The sequence below is a fragment of the Aotus nancymaae genome, unplaced genomic scaffold (genome assembly GCF_030222135.1).
Source record: "Aotus nancymaae isolate 86718 unplaced genomic scaffold, 86718_ANA_hifiasm-v0.15.2.pri h1tg000036l, whole genome shotgun sequence".
Lineage (NCBI taxonomy): Eukaryota > Metazoa > Chordata > Mammalia > Primates > Aotidae > Aotus > Aotus nancymaae.
Window position 1 is genome coordinate 90,727,618 of NW_026988450.1, and position 22,307 is coordinate 90,749,924.

Below are 22,307 nucleotides of genomic sequence, written 5' to 3' on the forward strand. Positions count from 1 at the left end.
TGATTTGCCTTTCCTGGCCTCCCACCATGATTGTGAGGCCTCCCCAGTCATGGGGAGCCAAAAGTCCATTAAACCTTTTTCATTTGTAAATTGCCCAGTCTTGGGTATGTCTTTATCAGCAGTGTGAAAATGGACTAATACAGTAAATTGGTACCAGTAGAGTGGTGCACTGCTGAAAAGATACCTGAAAATGTGGAAGCGATTTTGGAACTGGGTAAAAGGCAGGGGTTGGAACAGTTTTGAGGGCTCAGAAGACCAGGAAAACACGGGAAAGTTCGGAACTTCCTAGACAGTTGGTGAATGGCTTTGCCCAAAATGCTGATAGTAATATGGACAATAAAGTCCAGGCTGAGGTGGTCTCAGATGAAAATGAGGAGCTTGTTGGGAACTGGAGCAAAAGTGACTCGTTATGTTTTAGCAAAGAGACTGGTGGCATTTTGCCCCTACCCTAGAGATGTATGAAACTTTGAACTTCAGAGAGATGATTTAGGGTATTTGGCAGAAGAAATTTCTAAGCAGCAAAGCATTAATGAGGTGCGTTGGGTGTGCTAAAGGCATTCAGTTTTGTAATGGAAGGAGAGCAAAAAAGTTTGGAAAATTTGCAACCTGACAATGTGATAGAAAATAAAATCCCATTTTCTGAGGAAAAAATTCAAGCCAGCAGCAGAAATTTGCATAAGTAACAAGGAGCCAAATGTTAATCCCCAGGACAATGGGGAAAATGTCTCCAGGGCATGTCAGAGGTCTTCACAGCAGCCACTCCCATCACAGTCCCAGAGGCCTAGGAGGAAAAAGTGGTTTCATAGGCAAGGCCCATGGGTCGCCATGCTGTGTACAGCCTAGGGACTTGGTGCCCTGCTCTCAGCCACTCCAGCTATGGCTGAGAGGGGTCAAAATAGAGCTCAGGCCAAAGCTTCAGAGGGTGCAAGCCCCAAACCTTGGCAACTTCCATATGGTGTTGGGCCTGCGAGTGCACAGAAGTCAAGAATTGAAGTTTGGGAACCTCCACCTACATTTCAGATGTATGTAAATGCCTGGATGGCCAGGCAGAAGTTTACTGCAGGGACAGAGCCCTCATGGAGAACCTCTGCTAGAGCAATACAGAAGGGAAATGTGGGGTCTGAGACCCCACACAGAGTCCCTACTTGGGCACCACCTAGTAGACCTACAATAAAAAGGCCACCATCCTCCAGACCCCAGAATGGTAGATCCACTGACAGCTTGCACCATGCACCTGGAAAAGCCACAGACACTCAATGCCAGCCCATGAGCACAGACAGGAGGGAGGCTGTACCCTGCAATGCCACAGAGGTGGAGTTGCCCAAGATCATGGGAACTCACCTCTTGCATCAGCATGACCTGGATGTGAGACATGGAGTCAAACGAGATGATTTTGGAGTTTCAAGATTTGACTGTCCTGCTGGATTTCAGATTTACACAGGACCTGTGGCCCCTTTGTTTTGGCCAATTTCTCCCATTTGAAATGACTGTATTTACCCAATGACTGCACCCCATTGTATCTAGGAAGTAACTAATTTGATTTTGATTTTACAGACTCATAGGTGGAAAGGACTTGCCTTATCTCAGATGAGACTTTGGACTGTGGACTTTTGAGTTAATGCTAAAATGAATTAAGATTCTGGGAGACTGTTGGGAAGGCAGGATTTGTTTTGAAATGTGAGGACATAAGATTTGGGAGGGGCTGGGGCAGAGTGATATGGTTTGGCTGTGTCCCCACCCAATTCTCATCATGAATTTCCATGTGTTTTGGGAAGGACACAGTGGAAGGTAACTGAATCATGAGGGCAAGTCTTTCCCATGCTAGTCTCACAATAATGAATAAGTCTCAGAAGACCTGATGGTTTTATGGAGTCTGCACAAGTGATCATTCTCTCTGCCTGCTGCCATCCATGTAAGACATGACTTGCTCCTACTTGCCTTCTGCCATGATTGTGAGGCCTCCCCAGCTACATAGAACTCTAAGTCCATTAAATTTCTCTTGTAAATTGTTTCAGAGGGTGCAAACCCCAAGCCTTGTTAACTTCCATATGCTGTTGAGCTTGTGAGTGCACAGAAGTCCAGAATTGAAGTTTAGGAAACTCTGCCTAGGTTTCTGAGGGTGTATGGGAATGATCAGATGTCCAGGAAAAAGTTTGCTGCAGGGGTGGAGCCCTCATGGAGAACCTCTGCTAGGGCAGCATGAAGGAAAATGTGGGGTGGGAGCCCCCACACTGAGTACCCACTGGGGTGCTGCCTAGTGCAGCTGTGAGAAGATGGCCACTGTCCTCTAGACCCCAGAATGGTAGATCCACCAATAGCTTGCACTGTGTACCTGGGAAAGTCACACTCAACACCAGCCTGTGAAAGCAGTGAGGAGGAAGGCTGTGCCCCTCAAAACCACAGGGGTAGAGCTGCCAAGACCATTGGAACCCACCTTTTGCATCAGTGTGACCCGGATGTGAAACATGGAGTCAAAGGAGATCATTTTGGAGCTTTAAGATTTGACCGCCTGGCTGGATTTCAGACTTGCATGGGGCTTGTAGCCCCTATGTTTGGGCCAATTTCTCTATGTATGTACCCCCACTGTATCTAGGAAGTAACTAACTTGCTTTTGATTTTACAGGCTCATAGGCAGAAGGGACTTGCTTTGCCTCTGATGAGACTTCGGACTGTGCACTTTTGAGTTAATGCTCAAATGAATTAAGACTTTGGGAGACTGCTGGGAAGGCATGACTGGTTTTGAAGTGTGAGGACGTGAGATTTGGGAGGGGCCGGGGGTGGAATACGGTTTGGCTCTGCGTCCCACCCAAATCTCATCTTGAATTGTAACTCCCATAATTCCCATGTCGTTGGAGGAACCCAGTGGGAGGTAACTGAATCACAGGGTGTCTTTCTTGTGCTGTTTTCATGGTAGTAAGTCTCAGATCTGATGGGAGTTTCGCTGCCCAAGCTCTCTCTTTGCCTGCTGCCATCCATGTAAGATGTGACTTGCTCCTCCTTGCCTTCCGTAATGATCATGAGGGCTCCCCAGTGATGTGAAACTGTAAGGCCATTAAGCCCCTTTCTTTTGTCAACTGCCCAGTCTCAGGTATGTCTTTACCAGCAGTGTGAAAATGGTCTAATACAAAGACATTTCTAAGTGTCTAACCTACACTCTTCCTTAAAAACCAAAGGTACTCTCTGTTGCAATAACTATTTCAATGAAAAATTAGGTACACAATACAAAATTAAGTAGTTTAAGAGCTGAGACAAACATAGTCTGTTTACATTCTTGAGGTTCCATAAAGAAAAACAGAGGTTTCTCCTCCAAAGGGAGTCCAGTACCTTCTCCATTTCTTTAAGGAACCCCAGGCTATATATTATCATCTATTTTAGGTCCCCCATGGAGCAGAGGGTGCAAGAGAAAGAAGAGCCAGCAGAAGCAAATGAAGAAAATAGAACTCAATCAACTGAGAAGAAAAAAACCTTTGCTAAAAAAAAAAAAGACAAGGTCCCAGGAGAGGAAAAAAACAGAAACAAAAACATTAAGGTCTTTTACACACACACACACACGTGCACACGCACACACACACACACACACACACCTTGGATGTTAGCTTTAATTTAGGTGACTTTCAACTATCGAGCTTTTTTTTTTTTTCTTTCACAACTCAAATGCCTTGGGAGAACTGAGCTCCTTTTAAAACAATGTTTTCAAATCTCATTACCATATTTCAGCTAGGACGAATTTCTGCTATTCCATAAGTATCAAACCTCAAAGGACTTGATTTAGGAACGAAGCGCAGCTTTCATGCTGGAATAAATAGAGGGCAAAACCTTGGGCACTGAACTGCAGCATGGGGCAACAGCCACTGCTTTCAGGTTGGCCTGGCTAGCCTTTTTTTTTTTTTTTTCGGTGGGAATTTAGCCACTTCAGAGGCCTTGTTCCCCACAATTTGAAACTTTCCTCCAAATTTAGTCAAGTCAGATAGAGTTGGTCAAACCCAACAGGGAAAAAACTGAAACAACAACAACAAAAAACAGCAAAAAACAGCAAAACAAAACAGACGACTGCGCAACGTATGTCACCACCGAGTGCTCCAATGGCAAGGAGACATTAAGACCAGTTGGATGATAACTTTAACTTTAGCCAAGACAAATCCCAATTCAGTTACTTACGTAGGGATGGGTCTCAGGCTGACGACTGCTCTCCACCATCCTAGAAGCAGGAAAAAAACCCTCATCCTCCCCGTTGAAAGTGAGCTCACACTCCATAAAAGAGTTACCTGCCTTCCATCGTCACGGAAGCATAAAAAACTTGCCTGCCTTGTGCTGGAAGCAAGTACAACTCCCCCACACCACTGCCAAAAAAAAAAAAAAAAAAAAAAAGCGGGGCGGTGGGGAGTTGAACAGCACAATAAACGTTAAATCTCAACCAAATTTTGGCAGATCAGGGATTCTCTGGAGGGGATGCTTCGAAGCCTCACTAAATTGTCCTATTGGTTTAAGTCATAAATGTAGCTCAAGCTGGTACCAAGCACCAATACATTTTTTCAAAGGCCAGTGGCACCTCCACTCAGAATCCCTTCTGGATTACCGAAATGTGATCCGAGACAGGTCTCAGTTAAGTTAGAAAGTTTGTTTTGCCATAGTTGAGGACACATGCCTGTGACACGGCTCAGGAGGTCCTGATGACACGTGCCCAGCTGGTGGTCAGAGCACTGTTTGGTTTTCTTCATTTTAGGGAAATATGAGACATGAATCAACATAGGTAAGATGAACATTGACTCCCAGTAGTGCCAGTTCTTCCCCAGCAAGGGCTGCTTCAGGTTACTGTCCACACAGAGACCCTGGGGGCCAGCACTGACTTCAGAGGTTGCTTGTACCATTCAACGTCCTCTGATGGTGACCTCTGCTGTGATTGCTGGCCTGGGGCCCCTGAAGAGCTGACACCCCACAGACATCATGTGTGAGGCACTGTGTGAAGGCTGGGCCCTGCAGCGTGGCCCCACACAATTCAGACACTCTTGAGCGAAAGGGGTGTTGTTAGCAATTGTTCCAAGACAGCAGGTGCCACCAGGTCTACCCAGGAAAAGCAGGACACAGAGGTACCCCCAGCACATCCAGCTCAGCACAGCAGGAGGCTGGCAGACACAGCTAAGGCAGAGGCTGCTGGAAGCCAAGAAAAGTGGGGAATCACAGGCAATAGGCAGGGGAAGCACTGCAGTGAGATCCGGGGCTGTGGAGTAAAATGGCTCCAGACTCCAAACTCTTGTGTCCCTGACCATCCCTGCCGCTCCTGACCCTCAACCACTCATCTGTACAACGGGATGGCACTAGTGACTCAGCCGGGCGTCAGGAAGACTAGATGAGTAACTGCCACCAGGGTGTGGACAGCATGGGCCCCACGAAGTGAGTTCTGCCTCCTGTCGTCTTGGGTCCTCTCTTCCTCCTTCGCTGCTTTCTTTCACACCGGCTATTTCCCAATGTAGCATTTTTATTTATTTAATGATTTTTTCACTCTGTTTTTTGAATTACTTCTTTGGTGGTTGTTCTAGGGATCACCATTTACATTTTATCAGAATCTACTTTGGATCGGCACCAATTCAGGGAGAGACAGAAATGCAGCTCCTGCGCAGCACTGCCCCCTTTCCCCTTCTGTGGTATTACCGTTACACACACCACATCTCTAAATGTTACAAACCCAGCAGCATGTTGTCATTATTATGCAATGTGATGCTCTTTAAAGAAATGGGGAGATAAAGGAAGACAAGTACATATTTATAGCTTCTGCTGCATTAACTCTTTTTTGTTTCTCGTTCTCTTTATCAGTTCTGTGAATTTGAGTTACCCCCTGGACTCACTTCCTAGCCAGATAATTTTGCTTCCACCCATCTCCGTTCCACCCATATTATTGACAAATGCATTATAAGTCTATATGTGATAAGCCCAATAATATGATATACCCATATTGTTTTATACAATTGCTTTTTAAATCAATTAAGAAAGAAGAAATACGCATTTATACTGTTTTAAATAAAGCTACAAGTACCTCTGCTAGTGTTGTTTTTTAATGTGGATTTAAATAATACCATCTGGGGTCATTTGCTTTCAGCCTGAAAGACTTCCTTCCATATTTCTCATGAGGTGGGCCAGCCAGCAACAAATTCTCTTGGCTTTTGTATGTAGTATCTGGGATCATCTTTAAATTGCTTATATATTTATTTATTTATTTAGAGACAGAGTATCACTCTGTTGTCCTGGCTGGAGTGCACTCACCCTAATCTCGGCTCACTGCAACCTCTACCACTGGGTTCAAGCAATTCTCCTGCCTCAGCCTCTTAAGTGGCTGGGATTACAGACACACACCACCACGCCAGGCTAGTTTCTGTATTTTTAGTAGACAGGGTTTCGCCATGTTGGCCAGGCTGGTCTTGAACTCCTGACCTGAGGTGATCCATCCACCTCGGCCTCCCAAACTGCTGGGATTACAGGCATGAGCCACCATGCCCAGCTGCTTACATTTTTGAAAGCTAGTTTGGTTGATACAGGATTCTTAGTTAGTAGGTTTTTTTCGTTGCTGTTGCTGTTCTTTGAGCACTCTGAATCCATTATCCCTCTTCCTTCTGGCCTCCACTGTTTCTGATGAGAAGTCAGTTCTTGATCTTATTGGGGTTCCTTTGCAAGTGATAAATCATTTTTCTCTGTTTTCTAGATTTTTCTCTTTGGCTTCTAGCCATTTTACTATGATGGGTCTATTTGTGGATCTCTTTGGTTATCCTACTTAGATTTCATTGAGCCTCTTGGATTGTAGGTTGATATATTTCAATAAATTTGGGGATTTTTCAGGCATTATTTCTTTAAACATTTTTTCTGCTCCTTTCCGTCCCTCCTCTCTTCTGGTTCTCCAAGTGTATGTTGGCGCAATTCATGTGGTATCATACATTTCTCTAAGACTCTCTTCATTTTTCTTTACTCCTTTTACTCTCTGTTCTTTGGATTGCATACTTTCCATCACTCTCTCCTGAGGTTCACTAATTCTTTCTTCTGCCGGTTCAAATCTACTATTGAGCTTGCCTAGTAAATTTTTCATTTCAGTCACTGTACTTTTCAACTCCACAATTTTCATCTGATTCTTTGTGAGATAGGATCTTGCTCTGTCACACAGGCTGAAATGCAGTGGCACAATCACAGCACACTGCAGCTTTGACCTCCCAGGCTCAGGCAATCCTCCCACCTCAGGCTTCTGAGTAGCTAGGACTATAGGTGTGTGCCACCACACCTGGTTGAAAAAAAAAATTATGAAGACAACTTCTCACTATGTTGCCCCGGCTGGTCTCAAACTCCTGGGCTCAGATGATCTCCCTGACTCAGCCTCCCAAAGCGCTGGGATTACAGGTGTGAGTCACTGCGCCCAGCCGTTGTTTTTTTTTTTAATACAAAATATGTAATTTCTACTTTCTTAATCTCTGAAACAATATTGGCTCATTCCTTCCTTTAGTTTTACCCCCGTTATTTAGTCATGATATCCTTTAGTTCTTACAATGTATTTATAACAGCCACTTTGAAGTCTTTTTAAATCCAACATCTTGCTCTACATAGGCAGTTTCTATTACCTGCCTTCTTCCCCAGTGTACATGCCATACTTCCCTCTTTCTTTGCGTGCCTCATAATTATCTGTTGAAGAGTGAACATTCTTAGGTAACATACTGCAGCAATTCTGGGTACTAGCCAACCCAATCTCAGACTGTTTTCCCGCTTTCTTTGCTTAGTGACTGGCTAGACTATTTTAATGGCTCCTATTTCCCACCCCACACCCCAGTGCCTCTGATTGCATCTCAGATTTTCCCCTCGGGCACAGCCTTGGTTATGCCCTCAGTCACCCTGGACAACAGTGGTCTCAAAGTGTTGCAAACTCTTTGTTGTCTTCCCTGACCAGACCCAGATGTTAGGCTCCATTAATTATCAGCTGATTGTTCTACTGCTTTGAATAGTGCTCTGGACATAAATTGCTTCACAGGTTAATCCGATCAAATTCGGACTCCTTTGAAGGGATAGTTCCTGAAGTTAGTGTCTGAGGTACTTGTATGGCCCCTAGCCAGACTATATTTTTGGTATATATCTCCAATAAATCGATTGATCTACCACATTGCCTTTCTCTACCACTTCCACTGTTGTTGAGAGAACCCTTAGGCTTGAACTTCACACTATTAGAAATGAAGTCAGTTCCTGTGGGAGGAATTGAGAGCTCTCTGTTCTACAACCTGCGTCTCCAGTGGCTCTGGTGTTTGGGGTGGGGACAATATTGTATCTTCCCCTAACTTTGGGAACTGATTGTTTGGTGGTGGGGGGATCAGTAACCCCAGGTTTCCCGGGCTTGCCTCTCAGCGTGGAATCCCCACTCTATACGTAAGGCCACTAAGTATTGTTGCCTGCTTCTATCCCTCACACACTGAGCTCGCCTCCTAAGTCTGCCCTGTGTCCAGCACTGCCATGAGGCAGTTCTCCAACACTGTGTCTGTAGAAGCCTCTGAGCAGGGATTAGGAATTGCAAACTCCTCTGGTGAGGTCACTGCAACATCCTCGAAGCCTACAGAACTCCCTGGACCTGAAGCAGGCTGGAACCCCTGCTCTCTCCTAACAGGGATGAACGGGGGCTCAGACATAATTGCTGGCAAGGGCATGGAGGCACAAAGCCTGGGTCAACTTTCACTGCTAGATGAATCCTATACTCGCTCACTCATCCTCTACAACCATGCTACACAGACTCCCTTGTAGCTAGCTGTACTCACATGACTGGGACCTGGTTGGACAGGAGCAGAAGTGGTGTGTGCATACCAAGGAAGTGGTGGCTTTCTGAAGGCAGATACAGTGGTGGGGATCAGAGCAGCTGTCTTGCAACATCTTCAACCCTGTGGCTCCCATCATGAGATACACATGGCATGTCCTGGTATAAAAGAATACCTGAGGCTGGGTAATCTATAAAGAAAGAGGTTTATTTGGCTTACAGTTCTGCAGGATGTAGAAGCATGGTGCCAGCATTTGCTTCTGGTGAGGGCTTCAGGGAGCTTCCACTCATGATGGAAGGCAAAGGGAGCAGCATCACATGGCAAGAGGAGGAAGGGAGGGAGGTACCAGGCTCTTTTTAACAAACAGTTCACATAGAAAATAATCAAGTGAGAACTCACTTGTTACCGCAAAGATGTCACCAAGCTATTCATAAAGGACGGATCCACCCCAGTAACACAAACATCTCCCACCAGGCCCCACCTTCAACACTGGGGATCAAATTTCCATAAGATTAGAAAGGACAAACGTTCAAACTAGATCATGGCAGGAGGAGCCTGGCTCTGCCAGACAGTCGAGCTGATTTACCAGCCCTGATTTCCCTTCTCGGCTAGTATGTGGGCAAGAACTAGGCTGCTATCTTGTGTACACAACTCCAGGGTCCCTCTGTTACCGGCACTGGTTAGGGTAGGGTGGGACTCCCCCAGGGTCCAGGCCCTGGCCATGAAGTGCTCTGTATTTATCGCCTCTGTCTGGGTCAAAGTGGGCGGTGTGGGTTTGCCTCCCCTTTTAAACCAGGTGAACCTTAATGACAGAGGCATGCTTTACTCATGCCAAGTCCCCCAGGGGCCTGGCCCATGACTGGCTCTGGGGAGTGGGGGCAATGGCAGAACTGCCTGGACCGGAAGCAGGCTGGAACCTCTGTTCTCCCCTTCCTACCTGTCTCAGTCAATGTGGACTGCTATAACGAAATACCACAGGCTAGGTGGCTTAAACAACAGAAACTAATTTCTTACAGGTCTGGGGACTGGAAGAACAGTATCAAAGGCACTGGCAGTCTGGTGTCTCCCAAAGGCTCTGATTTGCAGATGGCGGTTTTCTTTTTTTTTTTTTTTAAGTGATAAGGTCTTATCATGCTGCTTAGGCTGGTCTCAAACTTGGCTCAAGCAATCCTAATGCCTTGGCCTCCCAAAGTGCTGGGATTACAGGCATGAGCTACCAAGCCCGGCTTGAAGATGGCAGTTTTCTTGTGTGCTCACACAGCAGAAAGTGAGCTCGCTCTAGTTCCTTCCTTATAAGGACTTAATCTCATTGGGGGTTCCCCCTAATGACCTCAGCTAAGTGTAATCACCTTCCAAAGGCCCCACCTCCTAATACTACCCTGTTGGGGGTCAGGGTTTCGACATATAAACTTTGGGGGGACACAAACACGCAGTCCTGAACACTACGGTCATGGAGAGGGTGGCCACACTGGTGGGGACAGAGGGGTCTTACCCACACTGCCTTGTGGCAGAAGTTCTCCAACATTATGTCTCTGTAGAAGCCTCCAGGCAGGACTTAGGACTTGACAACTCCTCTGGTGAGGTCACTACCACATCCTCAAGGAGCACAGTTTTCTGAAATAACAGAGCTTTGCTGCTTTGTGGAGGAGCATCAGAATGTCCACACCGTGAGGGTGTAGCCACTTCCCTCTGCCAGGGAGAATGCGGGAGGAAGAATGGGATTCCTAGTATACTTCTTCTCTACAGAACTGACAGCCCATCGAGATGCAATGAAACAGAGGCTGGCCAGGTGCCAAGTCCTGGCTCCAGCCTGGCAGCTCCTCCCACCGAGCCTCATGGCCACCCTAGAGGACAGGCCTTCCTTGCACACAAGTGTGAAATAGGAAATCCAAGATCTTGAGATGGGAAATGGACCCAGGGACATACCTTGGCTTGGGGTGGCTTGGGATCAGTGCAGGACACCTGACCCAAGAGCAGATCAGGCTCTGACACTGGGCAACATACTCCATGGTCTGGACCTCAGTTCCTCTGGCTGCTAAGGAGGCCCAGCGATCCTGGCCTGTGTGGGACGGGACCACCCGCAGACACAGAGGGCCTTCAAGCACCTCGTCTCTCGCTTCCCAGCCAGGCTGGGTATGAAGGCTGTGCTATCAGACTCTCCAAGAGAGGGCGCAGCCATGGCCAGTGGGCCTCCCAGGATCTAGCCCCTGGGTGCAGGGCCATAGCAGGGAGGCCATCGTGCTGCCTTTGAGACCAGGACCCAGGAGGGGCCATGCTGATTGAGAGGCTCATGACCACCACGGAAATGAAATGAGATTCAAGGCCTCACACAAGAGTGGGCCCTAAAAAGGTTGGCAAAGGAGTGTTTTCACCTTTGTTCACACCAGAGGGCACTGCTCAAGGTCACGCAGCTGGTGACTGGCAGGGAACGAGCAGTGGAGAACATGAGGCTGGTCACCAGGAGCAGGTCCCTGCTGGACTCAACAGGCAGCCCTGGGTCTGGCTCTGCCCTCAGCAATTTCACACCTGCCCTCCCTGCCCTCATCTCTAAACAGGAAGGACCCCACCTCATTTCATGTCATCATCACTGCCCTGAAAGGGAAACAAATGTGCAAGGTCTTAGGGTCCACGTGTGGAAGTGGAGGCTGGAGCTGAGTCCACACGTGGTACACACGGGCAGAGGAGCGAGCGTATGGGGCTGGGAGCTGGGGCTCAGCTGGGAGACTGGTGGCTGCTATGACTGCAGCTTCTGGCCCTGCAGACAGCCAGGCCTGGGGTCTACAGGAGCTGGGCAGGGAAAAACTCTAACAAGGCCTCACAGGTCCATTCTCCCCAGTCTCCCAGCAGGCAACTGAGCCCAAGGCAGTGCCTGAGAGCTCAGCCCTTGTCAAGGAGAGTCCTCGAACCCAGATGGGGCTGGGTAAGCAGCAGAAGTGCAGAAGGCCTGCCTCCCAGTCCACCACCCACACCTCACGGCTGCCACACTCACCCATCCACGACTGTCCACATCCTACCCCCTACCTCGTGATCTCCCCCACCCTGATCTCCACGTCTGACCTCGTAAGCACATTTTATTATTTTTCTGAGATGAGGTCTCTCACTCTGTCACCCAGGCTGGAGTGCAGTGGCCATAACTCACTGCAGCCTCAAACTCCTGGGCTTGGGGATCCTCCCGCCTCAGCCTCCTCAGCAGCTGGGGTTACAGGCACACACCACCACACCTGGCTCATTTTCTTTTATTTTCTGTAGAGATAGGGTCTCCCTATGTTGCCCGGGCTAGTTTCAAACTCCTGGACTAAAGTGATCCTCCTGCCTTGGCCTTCCAGAGTGCTGGGATTTCAGGCGGGAGCCACCACACCCAGCTTGCCATAAGCACATTTAGTGGGGCGTGAGGTGAGGTCCGGAGGTGGTGTGGATGGGTCTTGATTTGTCCCACATTTTGCTGCCCTGTGCCACAGGCTCCCAGGAATGGATGCAGTCTACACCCTCTGCAAATCCCTGCCTCACACCCTGTCCCTCCAGAAGCACATCTGGCCACTGTGACCCTGAAGCTCCTCCAAATGGACTCGAACTGTGGACAACTGATGACAGTCCTCCAACCCAGGGGAGCTGGGGAAGCAGTGGACAGGGGCTGCAACTTCCTTCCTGCCTTCCTATTTTTCACCAATCAACCTGCCACTTGCAATCAATCTTGGCCCACTGGGTAAGAACCATGGCCTGCGGCATCAGGGGCGGCCTGAGCGGTCTCCACTTGCATGCTCACCCGTGGCCGGGGTTGTGAATGAAGCGTATGGAAGTAATGCACAGACGGGCCCAGGGCAGGGTGTGTCTACCCACCACAACAGGAATTAGTGGTGAGGGGCAGGGTCCATTCTGGACCCTCCTACACAGGAGACAGCTTTCAGGACAGTGTGCCTAGGGTACCCACAGAGGGCCAGGCTGGCACAGGTAGTACAGGTGTTCTGGAAACCAACCCCAAGGTAGGAGGGCTGAAAGACCACCTACCCATCCCGACCCCTGAATTCACCACACCACCCTGAAAGTATGGCCGCCCCTGGACACCCCAAGGGATGAGAGCTCCCAGAGCAGAGGCTGCCTGCCCCGACTGAGGACAAAGGAGCAGTCTTGGGCCTGAGCACTCAGGGATGCCACCCCAAAGATGAACACAGTGGTAGAAAGAGGTTCTTCTAGCAGGCTGGAAGCAGCCACAGAGGTGCCAAACCAGATGTCGCAACATCCATTGCCCCCACTGGCCACTGGAGAACGGAGGCTGCGACCTGTAGGGCCACTGTGAGAAGACAGGGATGGCTCCAGCCCAGTGCTCACAGATAAAAGGCAGAGGCACTTAAATGGGACTGGAGACTTTCGCTTTCTGCTCTGGTGAGCTCCAGGGCTTCCCAGGGGCCTCAGCAGCCCCAGAAACAGAGTGAGGAGACGCAGCCCTGCACAACTGTGCTGTGGTGTCTGGTACAGTGGGGATCCACCTGAGCGGGCAGATTCTGAGGCTCAAATGTTCAACCACTTGAGCTTCTGAGACTGGTCAGGAAGTGAAGAACGAAGTGTGTTCAGAGGACATGATAGTCTCCACAAAGCCTTCTGGGGACAGGACAGAGGCAGGAGGTATGCGCCAGGCAGCCGGGCCCGGCAGCTCAGAGATGAGCAAGCTCTGGGCTCCCGAAACACCTCACTCCAGGACAACCTCCAGCAGCGAGCCCGGGTGAGGAGATGCAGGAGCAGCACGGCCTGAGTCCCCTGCGTGGCACAAGGGATTCCAGCCACAGGGGCTGCGCCGAGACTCAGGCTCCAGGCCTTGCTGCAGTTGGTCTAGAAGAGGAGTACCCTGAAGACACAGCCACTCGGCAGAGAAGCGTCCACCACAGCCACTCAGAGGACAAGCGTCCACCACAGCCACTCGGCGGGCACAAGCGTCCACCACAGCCACTCAGAGGACAAGTGTCCACCACAGCCACTCGGGGGGGACAAGCATCCACCACAGTCACTCAGAGGACAAGTGTCCACCACAGCCACTCAGCGGGGACAAGCGTCCACCAGTTACTCAGCGGGGACAAATGTCCACCACAGCCACTCGGCGGGGACAAGCATCCACCACAGCCACTCAGAGGACAAGTGTCCACCACAGCCACTCGGGGGGGACAAGCATCCACCACAGCCACTCAGCGGGGACAAGCGTCCACCAGTTACTCAGCGGGGACAAGTGTCCACCACAGCCACTCGGCGGGGACAAGTGTCCACCAGTTACTCAGTGGGGACAAGTGCTTACTGCCCAGCCAGCACAGGAGCAGGTCGTGAGTGGGAAGAGCTCTGGTCCTAGGGAGCTACAGTCTGACGGGGACAAGCCATCACCAGAGGACTCTGGAAAGCCAGCCCGGAGCTCGGCCTGCCCGCCCCATGCCCTCCCCAGCTCCACCTACCCCGGGTGTCCAGCTGCTTCAGAGCCCTTGGGACATCTCCTGTGTTGCTTCAAGCAGCTGCAATCCAGCAAAGCGGGTTCCGAGGCTCTGCCAGGGGTGACACGTGAGCCCAGAAGCAGCACAAAGTACACAGTTGGGCAGAAGTTCCCAGACACACGAAGCAAACAGTGGCAGTGACACTACCAAGGCAACGGGACCCGGATGGGAACCACCAGGCCTGTCACTCGGCACCGAGATCTTTAAAAACTACTTGCTTTTATATCTTCACACAGGCATTCAAAGCAAGAAACACACACTTCCAGGACACAGGTAGGGCTCTGTCAGCAAGGACTTTTGCTCACATCTGCAGATGTGATAATACGAGAAACCGCAGCGAGCCCACTCCTCTTCCTCATGAGAACAAAGGTGTCAGTGGAATCAACAGCAGATGCTGGAACGCAAACTACATGCTGACTCGGCCAAATGATACGAATTCGAGAAGGGAAGCGAATTCAAAGGCAAAACACTGAAAACAACGCAGCAAGAGAAACCTATTTAGGCCAAGTGCTGTGGCTCACGTCTGTAATCTTAGCACTTGGGAGGCCGAGGCAGGAGGATCACTTGAGGCCAAGAGTTCAAGACCAGAATGGGCAACACAGCAAGACCGTCTCTACAAAAACATAAAAAGGCGGGCGTGGTGGTGCATGCCCCTAGTCCCAGCTACTCAGGAGGCTGGGGTGGGAGGATCACTCGAGCCAGGGAGGTCGAGGCTGCCATGAGCTGTGATCACATCACTTCACTCCAGCCTGGTCAACACAGTGAGACCCTGCCTCAAAAAAAAAAAAAAAGAAAAGAATACACCTATTTCATGGTCTCTCAAAGACGAGGCTTATCCCTGTGGACACAGGGCGTTCTGGAATCTCTGCTGCAGGCAGTGAGTGTTGCCCCTGAAATGGAGATTCTGCAAAGCACCTACAGACATGGAGAAAATAACCACATCCTCTCACAACCGCCTCTGTGAAACTACCAGGACAGACAACTCCTCCCCAACAGTATTACTAACGTGGTAACAGCTGGGGGTAAGAGCACAAATACTGCTGGAAATCTAAGCAGCCAGTTGTACGGTTTTCAATGACTTATGTGCAACCCTAAGACTAATCTCTGAATGCCTGATGAAGACGGATTCATGAAAAGGCCGTAAGTGTGAAATTCTGGGCAATATGGTACGTTGGACTCTGAGCCAAAATGCCCAAACAGCACGCAGCATCCATGTCCTCTATCTGGGTGATGAGCAGGGCCTGGTCAGCCGCTCCTACTTTCTTCCCAGGAGGGAACCCCACCAAGTCAACTCTCCGTGGGGCCCCCCACATCTTGGGGCCAGAGTGATGGAATCTGTGCGTAACAGAGCATTGTTCCAGAGTCATTCTGCTACCTGAGGCCATGACTGAAGTGAGACATGCGGCCTGTTCAGTCACCAGCAGGCCAAGAATTGAGTCCCAGCTCTCAGCCATCTGCCCTCAGACACAGTGCTCGGGGTCCACCCAGCAAAGGGATGGCCGCCAGCCCAGTGGACAGAGTCTTCTGAGATGCAGGAGGTGGGCCTTGGGATATAAACAACCTGTCCAGGGGTGGCGGGCAGTGGCCATGGCCTCCTGTCGGCCTGGAGGGCAACTTCTCTCCACGTGGACAGACAGACATCTCCACCCTCCGATACTGCAATGATCAGCCAGCAAACACGAAGCCAGATTGGCCCAGCCTGGCCCCATTCCCGCCAGGGTGAGGCTCTGGCCTGTTCTAGGCTAGGGTGGACCCGTCCAAAACATTTCCTCACTTCCGGATGACACGGCAAGTGATAAAATAAAACCTGTATTGACAGGAACCTCGGGCCCGGACCGTCCTGAGCACCTGAGCCACACCCACGGGCCACCCGCTCCTGGCAGGGCTCTTAAGTGTCTGCACACGCCCTCCTGCCTCGGGTGGAGTTGGGGCACAGGACCATGCCACTCCAGTGTGCGTGGCGAAACAGGGCCGCTGGCCAGGGCAGGGCAGACAAGACATCAGTTGTCACCTGCTGTGGATGAGCAGGGCAAGGGAGAGCAAGTCATGGCCCCACAGCCGCCAGGGCCCTCCTGGAGGGCTTCAACCTTGACCACAGCCCCGAGGGCGCCATGCCGCCTCCTCACCTGCTGCTGGCTCTGGAACACGGCACGCAGCGCCCGCAGCTGCCCCACTTCCTGCGCGCTGAAGCACGACTGCTGCTCCGCAAAGCGCAGGACTGCGTCAAAGGCCACAGCCGCCTGCTCCCAGGCGGCCTCCTCACCCTCACCGGCGCCTCCTCCACCGTCCTGGTTGGTTTTCGGAGTCTTTTCTGAACTCCACACCGCCTCTGCTGGCGATATGGGAGCAGGCAGCCGTCCCCCTTCCGCCTCCCTTCCCACTACACCCCAGCCGGTGGCCTGGTGCTGGCGAAGCTGTCCGGGGCAGGAGGAGCCCTCCTTCACCAGCTCCAGGATGTGCGCAAAGGACTTGTTGTGGGGCTTCGCCTGGAAGCGATCTGCCTCCACCTCCTCCTCAGACGAGGAGGCTTCGGCAAACACAACTGACGGCCACAGCTTCCTCCAGGCCCGCCTGAAGACGTGGCTGGGCACCGCGTTCCAGGCACAGGCTACACTGAAGATGGCGTCGTTCACGCTGTAGCGGGCGTGGGGGCCCTGCAGGGAGGCCGGAGGGTTAATGAAGTTCCTCATGAAGTCTCTCCGGATGCCCTGCTCCATGGGCTGCACTAGCGAGGACACACTGGCAGGCAGGAAGATAGTGAAAATGTTACTGGACACCAGCTCGGCCTCCTGCGGGTGAGCCCGGGAGCTGTCCAGCAAAAGAATGGCCTTGCTGTCTTCCGGCAACCCTATGCTTCGGAAGTGCTCTCTCACCGATGGCACGAAGATATGATGGAACCAATCGGAAAAAATCTCCTTGTCCACCCAAGCATTCCCCTGGGCCTTATAGGCGGCGGGCAGGTGCTGGATGCCTTTGAAGGCCCTGGGGCCGCTGCACTTCCCGATGGCCAAGGGCTTGAGCCGGTGGGAGCCTGTGGCGTTGGCACACATCAGCACTGTTAGCCGGTCCTTGCTCTGCTTGAGGCCGGGCCCGGTCCCACCTTCTGGAGTGGGATTCGGCAGGCACCGCCAGAAAAGGCCGGTCTCGTCAGCATTGTAAACCTGCTCGGGGGACAGCCCGTGCTCCGCAGCCAAGCTCCTGAAAAACCCACAGAAGTGCTCCGCTGCCTGGTGGTCGGCTGCCTGCTTTTCACTGGACGCATCTAGCTTTTTAATGCCGTGTCTGGCCTTAAAGCGCCAAAGCCACCCTCCAGAGAAGACACAGGGCTCAGTGAGCTGCATCTGCTCGTAGAAGTCCTTGGCCTTCTCAATGAGCATGGGGCCTGACACAGGAACGCCCTCAGATCGCTTCCCCAGGAACCACTCGTACAGAACGCGGTCCAGGTGCTCCAGCTTGGGCGTGTGCAGCGTGCGCCGCTGCTCCAGCGCCTTGTTGGAATCCGAGCTGGCAAAGAAGCGGAGCAGCTGCGCCTTGTGGGCCCTGATGTCGTAGAGGGTGGACATGCCCACGTTGTACTCCTGCATCAGTGCCTTCCGGCTCTCGCCCTTCTCCAGGCGCGTGCAGATGTCAATCTTCTCCTTCAGCGTCAGCACCACTCTCTTCCGCTTCTCCCCTCTGCTCTTCCCGGCAGCCGGCTTGGAGGCCATGGGGAGGGGTGGCTGGTCCTAGCGCTTACAGGCCACACGCCTGGCCTGGACGGCTGCCGCTCCTTCCCCTCCTCCTGCTCCCCTCCCGGGCCTCAGTCTCTCCCTCTCTACTCTGCCTGCCTGCTCTGCTGGTCCTGAGCACGGCCCCAGTCCCTCCCGGCTTCCCCACTCCACGCGCCGCACCTGCTGCCTCAGGGGTCCCTTGCCTTCCAGGCTCCACACGCCCAGGCCTTGGCTCCCAGCAGCACGGCCAGCTGCCGGTTCTCTCTGCAGGGGAGGTGACCCTGCCAGACGTCCCTCTGCTGCTCCGCACAGCTGGAACCCCGCCTTCTCTGTGGGTACTTTGGCAGCGGCTCCCCTCAAATGCTGACCAGGTTTGGGGTGGTCAAGGTTTTACCGCATACGCAGCAAGGGCCTCTCCAGGGTCCACAATGGTCTCTCCAGGCATAGCACTTCAGGGGCTGGAAAGCAGAAGGGGAAGAGAGAGGAATGCAATGGGCGCACACGGGACCCTGCTGGCATCCTCACTCCTCTAGCCTCATCGGGACGCTCCAGCTGAAACTCAAGTGCCGTTGAGAGGACCCACGCAGGCATCAGCACACACCATGGGGAGAGGGCGGCCTTGGGAGCAGCCCAGCCCTGCCCAGCCCCCGGGTGTGCTGCTCAGCTGGAGTCTGCCCAACTCCTACCAAGCAAACTGAAGCCACTCGCTAGAGCTGGAAACGAGAAGTGGCTCTCCTGCGGAAGCGCTCAGGCAGAGGTCATCAGAGAAGCCAGGAAGTCAGAGGCCGGGCTGACCCGAGAACAAACCTCCCGCCTGCCCAGACTCAGTTTCTTGCTGAGACTGCTTGCTGAGCTGCCTGGCCTAGCCGCCTTCTCAAATCCCTTATTCCTCCCGGAGGAGCAGAGGCAGGGGTGGAGGGAGGCAGGGAGGAGGAATCTTCGCAACCCTCCCAGCTGAAGATCTTAGAAACCCCTTCTGAAACCGTGCCCTCAAATCCCATCTGGAACAGGTCTCCAAACTCCTCTTGCCAACACAGAGCCCCAGACTGCCTCTAGAAAACGAGGCACTGGAAGTTTCTCCAGAACAGGAGGCCTCAAGCTCTTCCAAGGGCTAGGAGGTGTGGCCAGTTTCTCAATCACCCGCTGACCTCCCTCACCACACACACTCAGTTGTGTCTATGAGGAGCCGCAGCAAATAGCTGTGACCATTCCAGGCCTCTTACAGGAGGAACTCCTCATACTCAACTTAGGGCACCCCGCCCCAGGCAGCCACACTGAGCCGCTGGTCTCTGAAACCCCAGGCTCTGGCGCTGCCCATCCACCTGGCCCCATAACCATGGCAGGGCAGCAGAGCCTGCTGGACACACACACACACAGCCACCCACCCTCACTCACACACGCACGCTCAGAGGACACGGGAGCGAGCCAGCCTGGAGCAGGGGTTTCTTCAGTATTTGCTAATTTGAGAGGCTCTATGAACAAATGACGAATTCAGGCCAGAAGCAAATGCCTGGACACCCGACGGCCCCCTGGGAGCAAGGGTTCTTTCTGGGCCAGCCGTGCACCCTATGAAACGCTGTGCTTTCAGGTTTCATACACATCTTTGACCAGTATAAAGACGAACGGCATAGAAACATCACGGCTCTAATCAATCACTTCTTTCTGTTGGAGTTCTGAACTATCTTCTCACCTATCTCCTGTATAAAGAGGATGTGGGTCATTGTCATCCCTTCCAGCTGGACAATTCCATCCTCTCCTAACAACTCTGCACCACATCCCACACCTCTCCCTAGACCCGAGCAGACTGGCAGGGCACAGAGGGTGCACCCCTGTGAAGCCAGGGCAGCCTGAGGAGTCAGGGCCTGCAGTGAGCTTCACCTAGTAAGATGCTACTGAGGGAGGTGAGGCTGAAACCTGTTTGCCCCAACACAGCTGGCCGACTCAGCGTGGCATGAGTGCTATGGGCAGGCCTAGGGTCTCCCTTCTCTCACTCCTCCGCAGGCCTGCAGTACTTGAGGATGGACTCATGGAGTTCCAGCCTCCATCCCTCATCCTTCCCATGGCTGCTTCTGCCAACTACATGCAGAGTGTGTGGCCAGAGGCCTACTTGCATGTGGCACACAGAAACACAGTCCTTTGAGGCCAGAGCTCAAGAGGCATGCGGAGTGCATTCAAATGCAGCAAAAGCTCCAAAGACTAACCCTAGGCTTGTCAGCCGCCAGCTCTGGGTGAGTCCTATCCTCTTTCAGAGTCGGCTTCCTGGTCTGCAAAATGTGGCCTGGGCCCTTAAGGATCCCGCATTGTTTGCTGAGGGTGACGGTGTGACGTGTGTGTGGCCTGGCACGGCACTGCGAGCTAGGCGCACCTCACGGAGGGGAACAGGAGGGAGGCAAGGCCACTATCCACCCTCAAGATTTTTAATATGAAGCCGCTGTAGAAAAACTGGGGAAGATATGGACTCCCACAGTAGCCTGTGAGGGACTGATCGGGCCTGGGATGCGGGAAAAGCTTCCTGGAGGAGACAGCAGCACAAACAGGCTCGTTGTGGACCGGTCTCCATGCCCGGCGTGCAGGTGTGGCAGGGTGACACGGAGTGGCTGAACACAGTGTCGTCCTGCTTGCAAGACTAAACACTTCCCTTAAAAATGAAATTCAGCTATTCCTTACGAAACAAAGTCTTCAGCGAAAGGCTAACACGGCATGCCGAAAGAAATTGGGGCAGTTTCTTCCCTTGCGACTGCAGAGGAAGCATTGACCCCCGAGGCCACGTGAACACGGGATGAAACATGGAATTCTGTGTCCAAGGGACAGACAAGAAATGGGAGGCCTAAGCCCCGTCCTGTGTGAGGAGAAGAGGCCCCCCCAGGAACGCGGCGGGGGGCGGGGAGCGGGAAACGACCTCTGCGAGGGCGTATTTTGTGTGTGTGTGTGTGTGTGTGTGTGTGTGTGCGCGCGCGCGTCTGTCTGCGCGGGCGTGTGTGCGCGTGTGTCTGTGTATGTTGGGGCCGGGGGAAGAGGGGAGCTTGGGGTCGTGCAGGGGAGAAGGATGGACAGAGACCCTGGGGCCGCGCGCCCCACAGAGAGCAGCCGGAGCCGGTGGCGAGTCCCGCCAAGAGCCCTCCTCGCGGGGGGACCGTGGCGCGGGGAGAGCGCTGCGCTGCTGGAGAGGCTCGCTTGGAAAGCGTCTCTACCGCGGGGTCCCCCTTAGCAGGGACAAAAACAAAAACAAAAAATGGAGTAAAAAGAAAAAAAAAGTCTCGGTCTGGTCTTTTAGGAGGCAAGCGGACCTCGTTACCAAGCGTCTCTGGAAGTGGAAGCGCAGGAAGGCTCCGGGCTGGGGTGCCAAGGCCAGGCCCGGCGGCGAGGGCTGGGTTCGGCTCTGAGGCCGCACGCTCAGGCCGCGGGGGTCGCGCGGGAAGCGCAGGGCTTCGGGTTCGGAACGCGGCTCCCGGGAGGGGGCGCTGCCGCCCGCGGCTCGGCCCGGCCCCGCGGCCTCGCGACCAGCCCCGCCCCACCCCGCCCCTCCCAACGCGCCCGCCCGCGCCACCCGCGCCCAGCGAGGACTGGAGAGCGCCTGCCCGCGCCCGCGCCCACCCGGACCGCCCCGGCCAGGACCGGCAGCCCGGCGCCCAGGCCAGGACCCCACTCACCCTGCTCACCCCGAGCCGCTGTCGCCGGCCGGAAGTGCCAGCCACTTTGTTCTCCTCCGGTCCGCACCTCGCCACCTTCCCCCGGCTACTTCCGGGACGCTCTAGGCAGCCTGAAGGACTCGGCATTCGTTGGTGTATGGGAGCCGGACTCTGGCTTTCCCGGAGCTGGATGGAGACGGAGGGCGTGGGAAGGGAGGAGGCCTGGCGCGGAGGGGAGGAGGCGAGGGGGAGCGGGGGAGGCGACGGGGAGGGGAGGAATGGGGGTTCCAGGGTGAAGGGAGGCGTGGGAGGGGAAGGGAGAAGGCTCCGCGCTGCTCTCTCCATCTGTAGAATGGGCGCAGGGCACCCGCAGCCTCACGTTCCTTTCATGACGAGTGAACCCTGCGCTGAGGACTTGGGGCTCCCGCAGTCCTGGGGCAGCCTCGGGCACTCAGGGTTTCGTGCCGCCCAGCCCGGGACAGCCTTCCCGCTGCAGTTTCCGCTGCGGGGAGCGCGGTGCTGCGTTCGCGTCGCTTAGCGGGTCACCAGGGCCGGTGCTCAGCCGCCTGGTTGACTCCTTCCTTAGCTGGGGCCCCATCCAGACCCAATTTAGATGATTCGGATGATGGGACTTGAAACTTTTGAACTGTGAGACTTAAGTGAGTATGGACCTGAGTTGATGCGGTGATGAGTTGAGGCTGCGGAGGACCTTGAGATGGGTGCATGCCTGTG

General features: G+C 53.2%; 1 protein-coding gene across 1 annotated transcript; it reads right to left on the reverse strand.

The window, feature by feature from the left end:
• Window positions 1-8,954: 8,954 nt before the first annotated feature.
• Window positions 8,955-21,632, reverse strand: JRK (Jrk helix-turn-helix protein). The gene is made up of 2 exons (XM_064384664.1): window positions 21,597-21,632; window positions 8,955-18,404 (listed from the first exon to the last, which is right to left on the reverse strand). The coding sequence occupies exon 2, from the start codon at window positions 17,941-17,943 to the stop codon at window positions 16,237-16,239; it is 1,707 nt and encodes a 568-aa protein (XP_064240734.1). The 5' UTR covers window positions 17,944-18,404; window positions 21,597-21,632; the 3' UTR covers window positions 8,955-16,236.
• Between the last annotated feature and the right edge of the window lie 675 nt (window positions 21,633-22,307).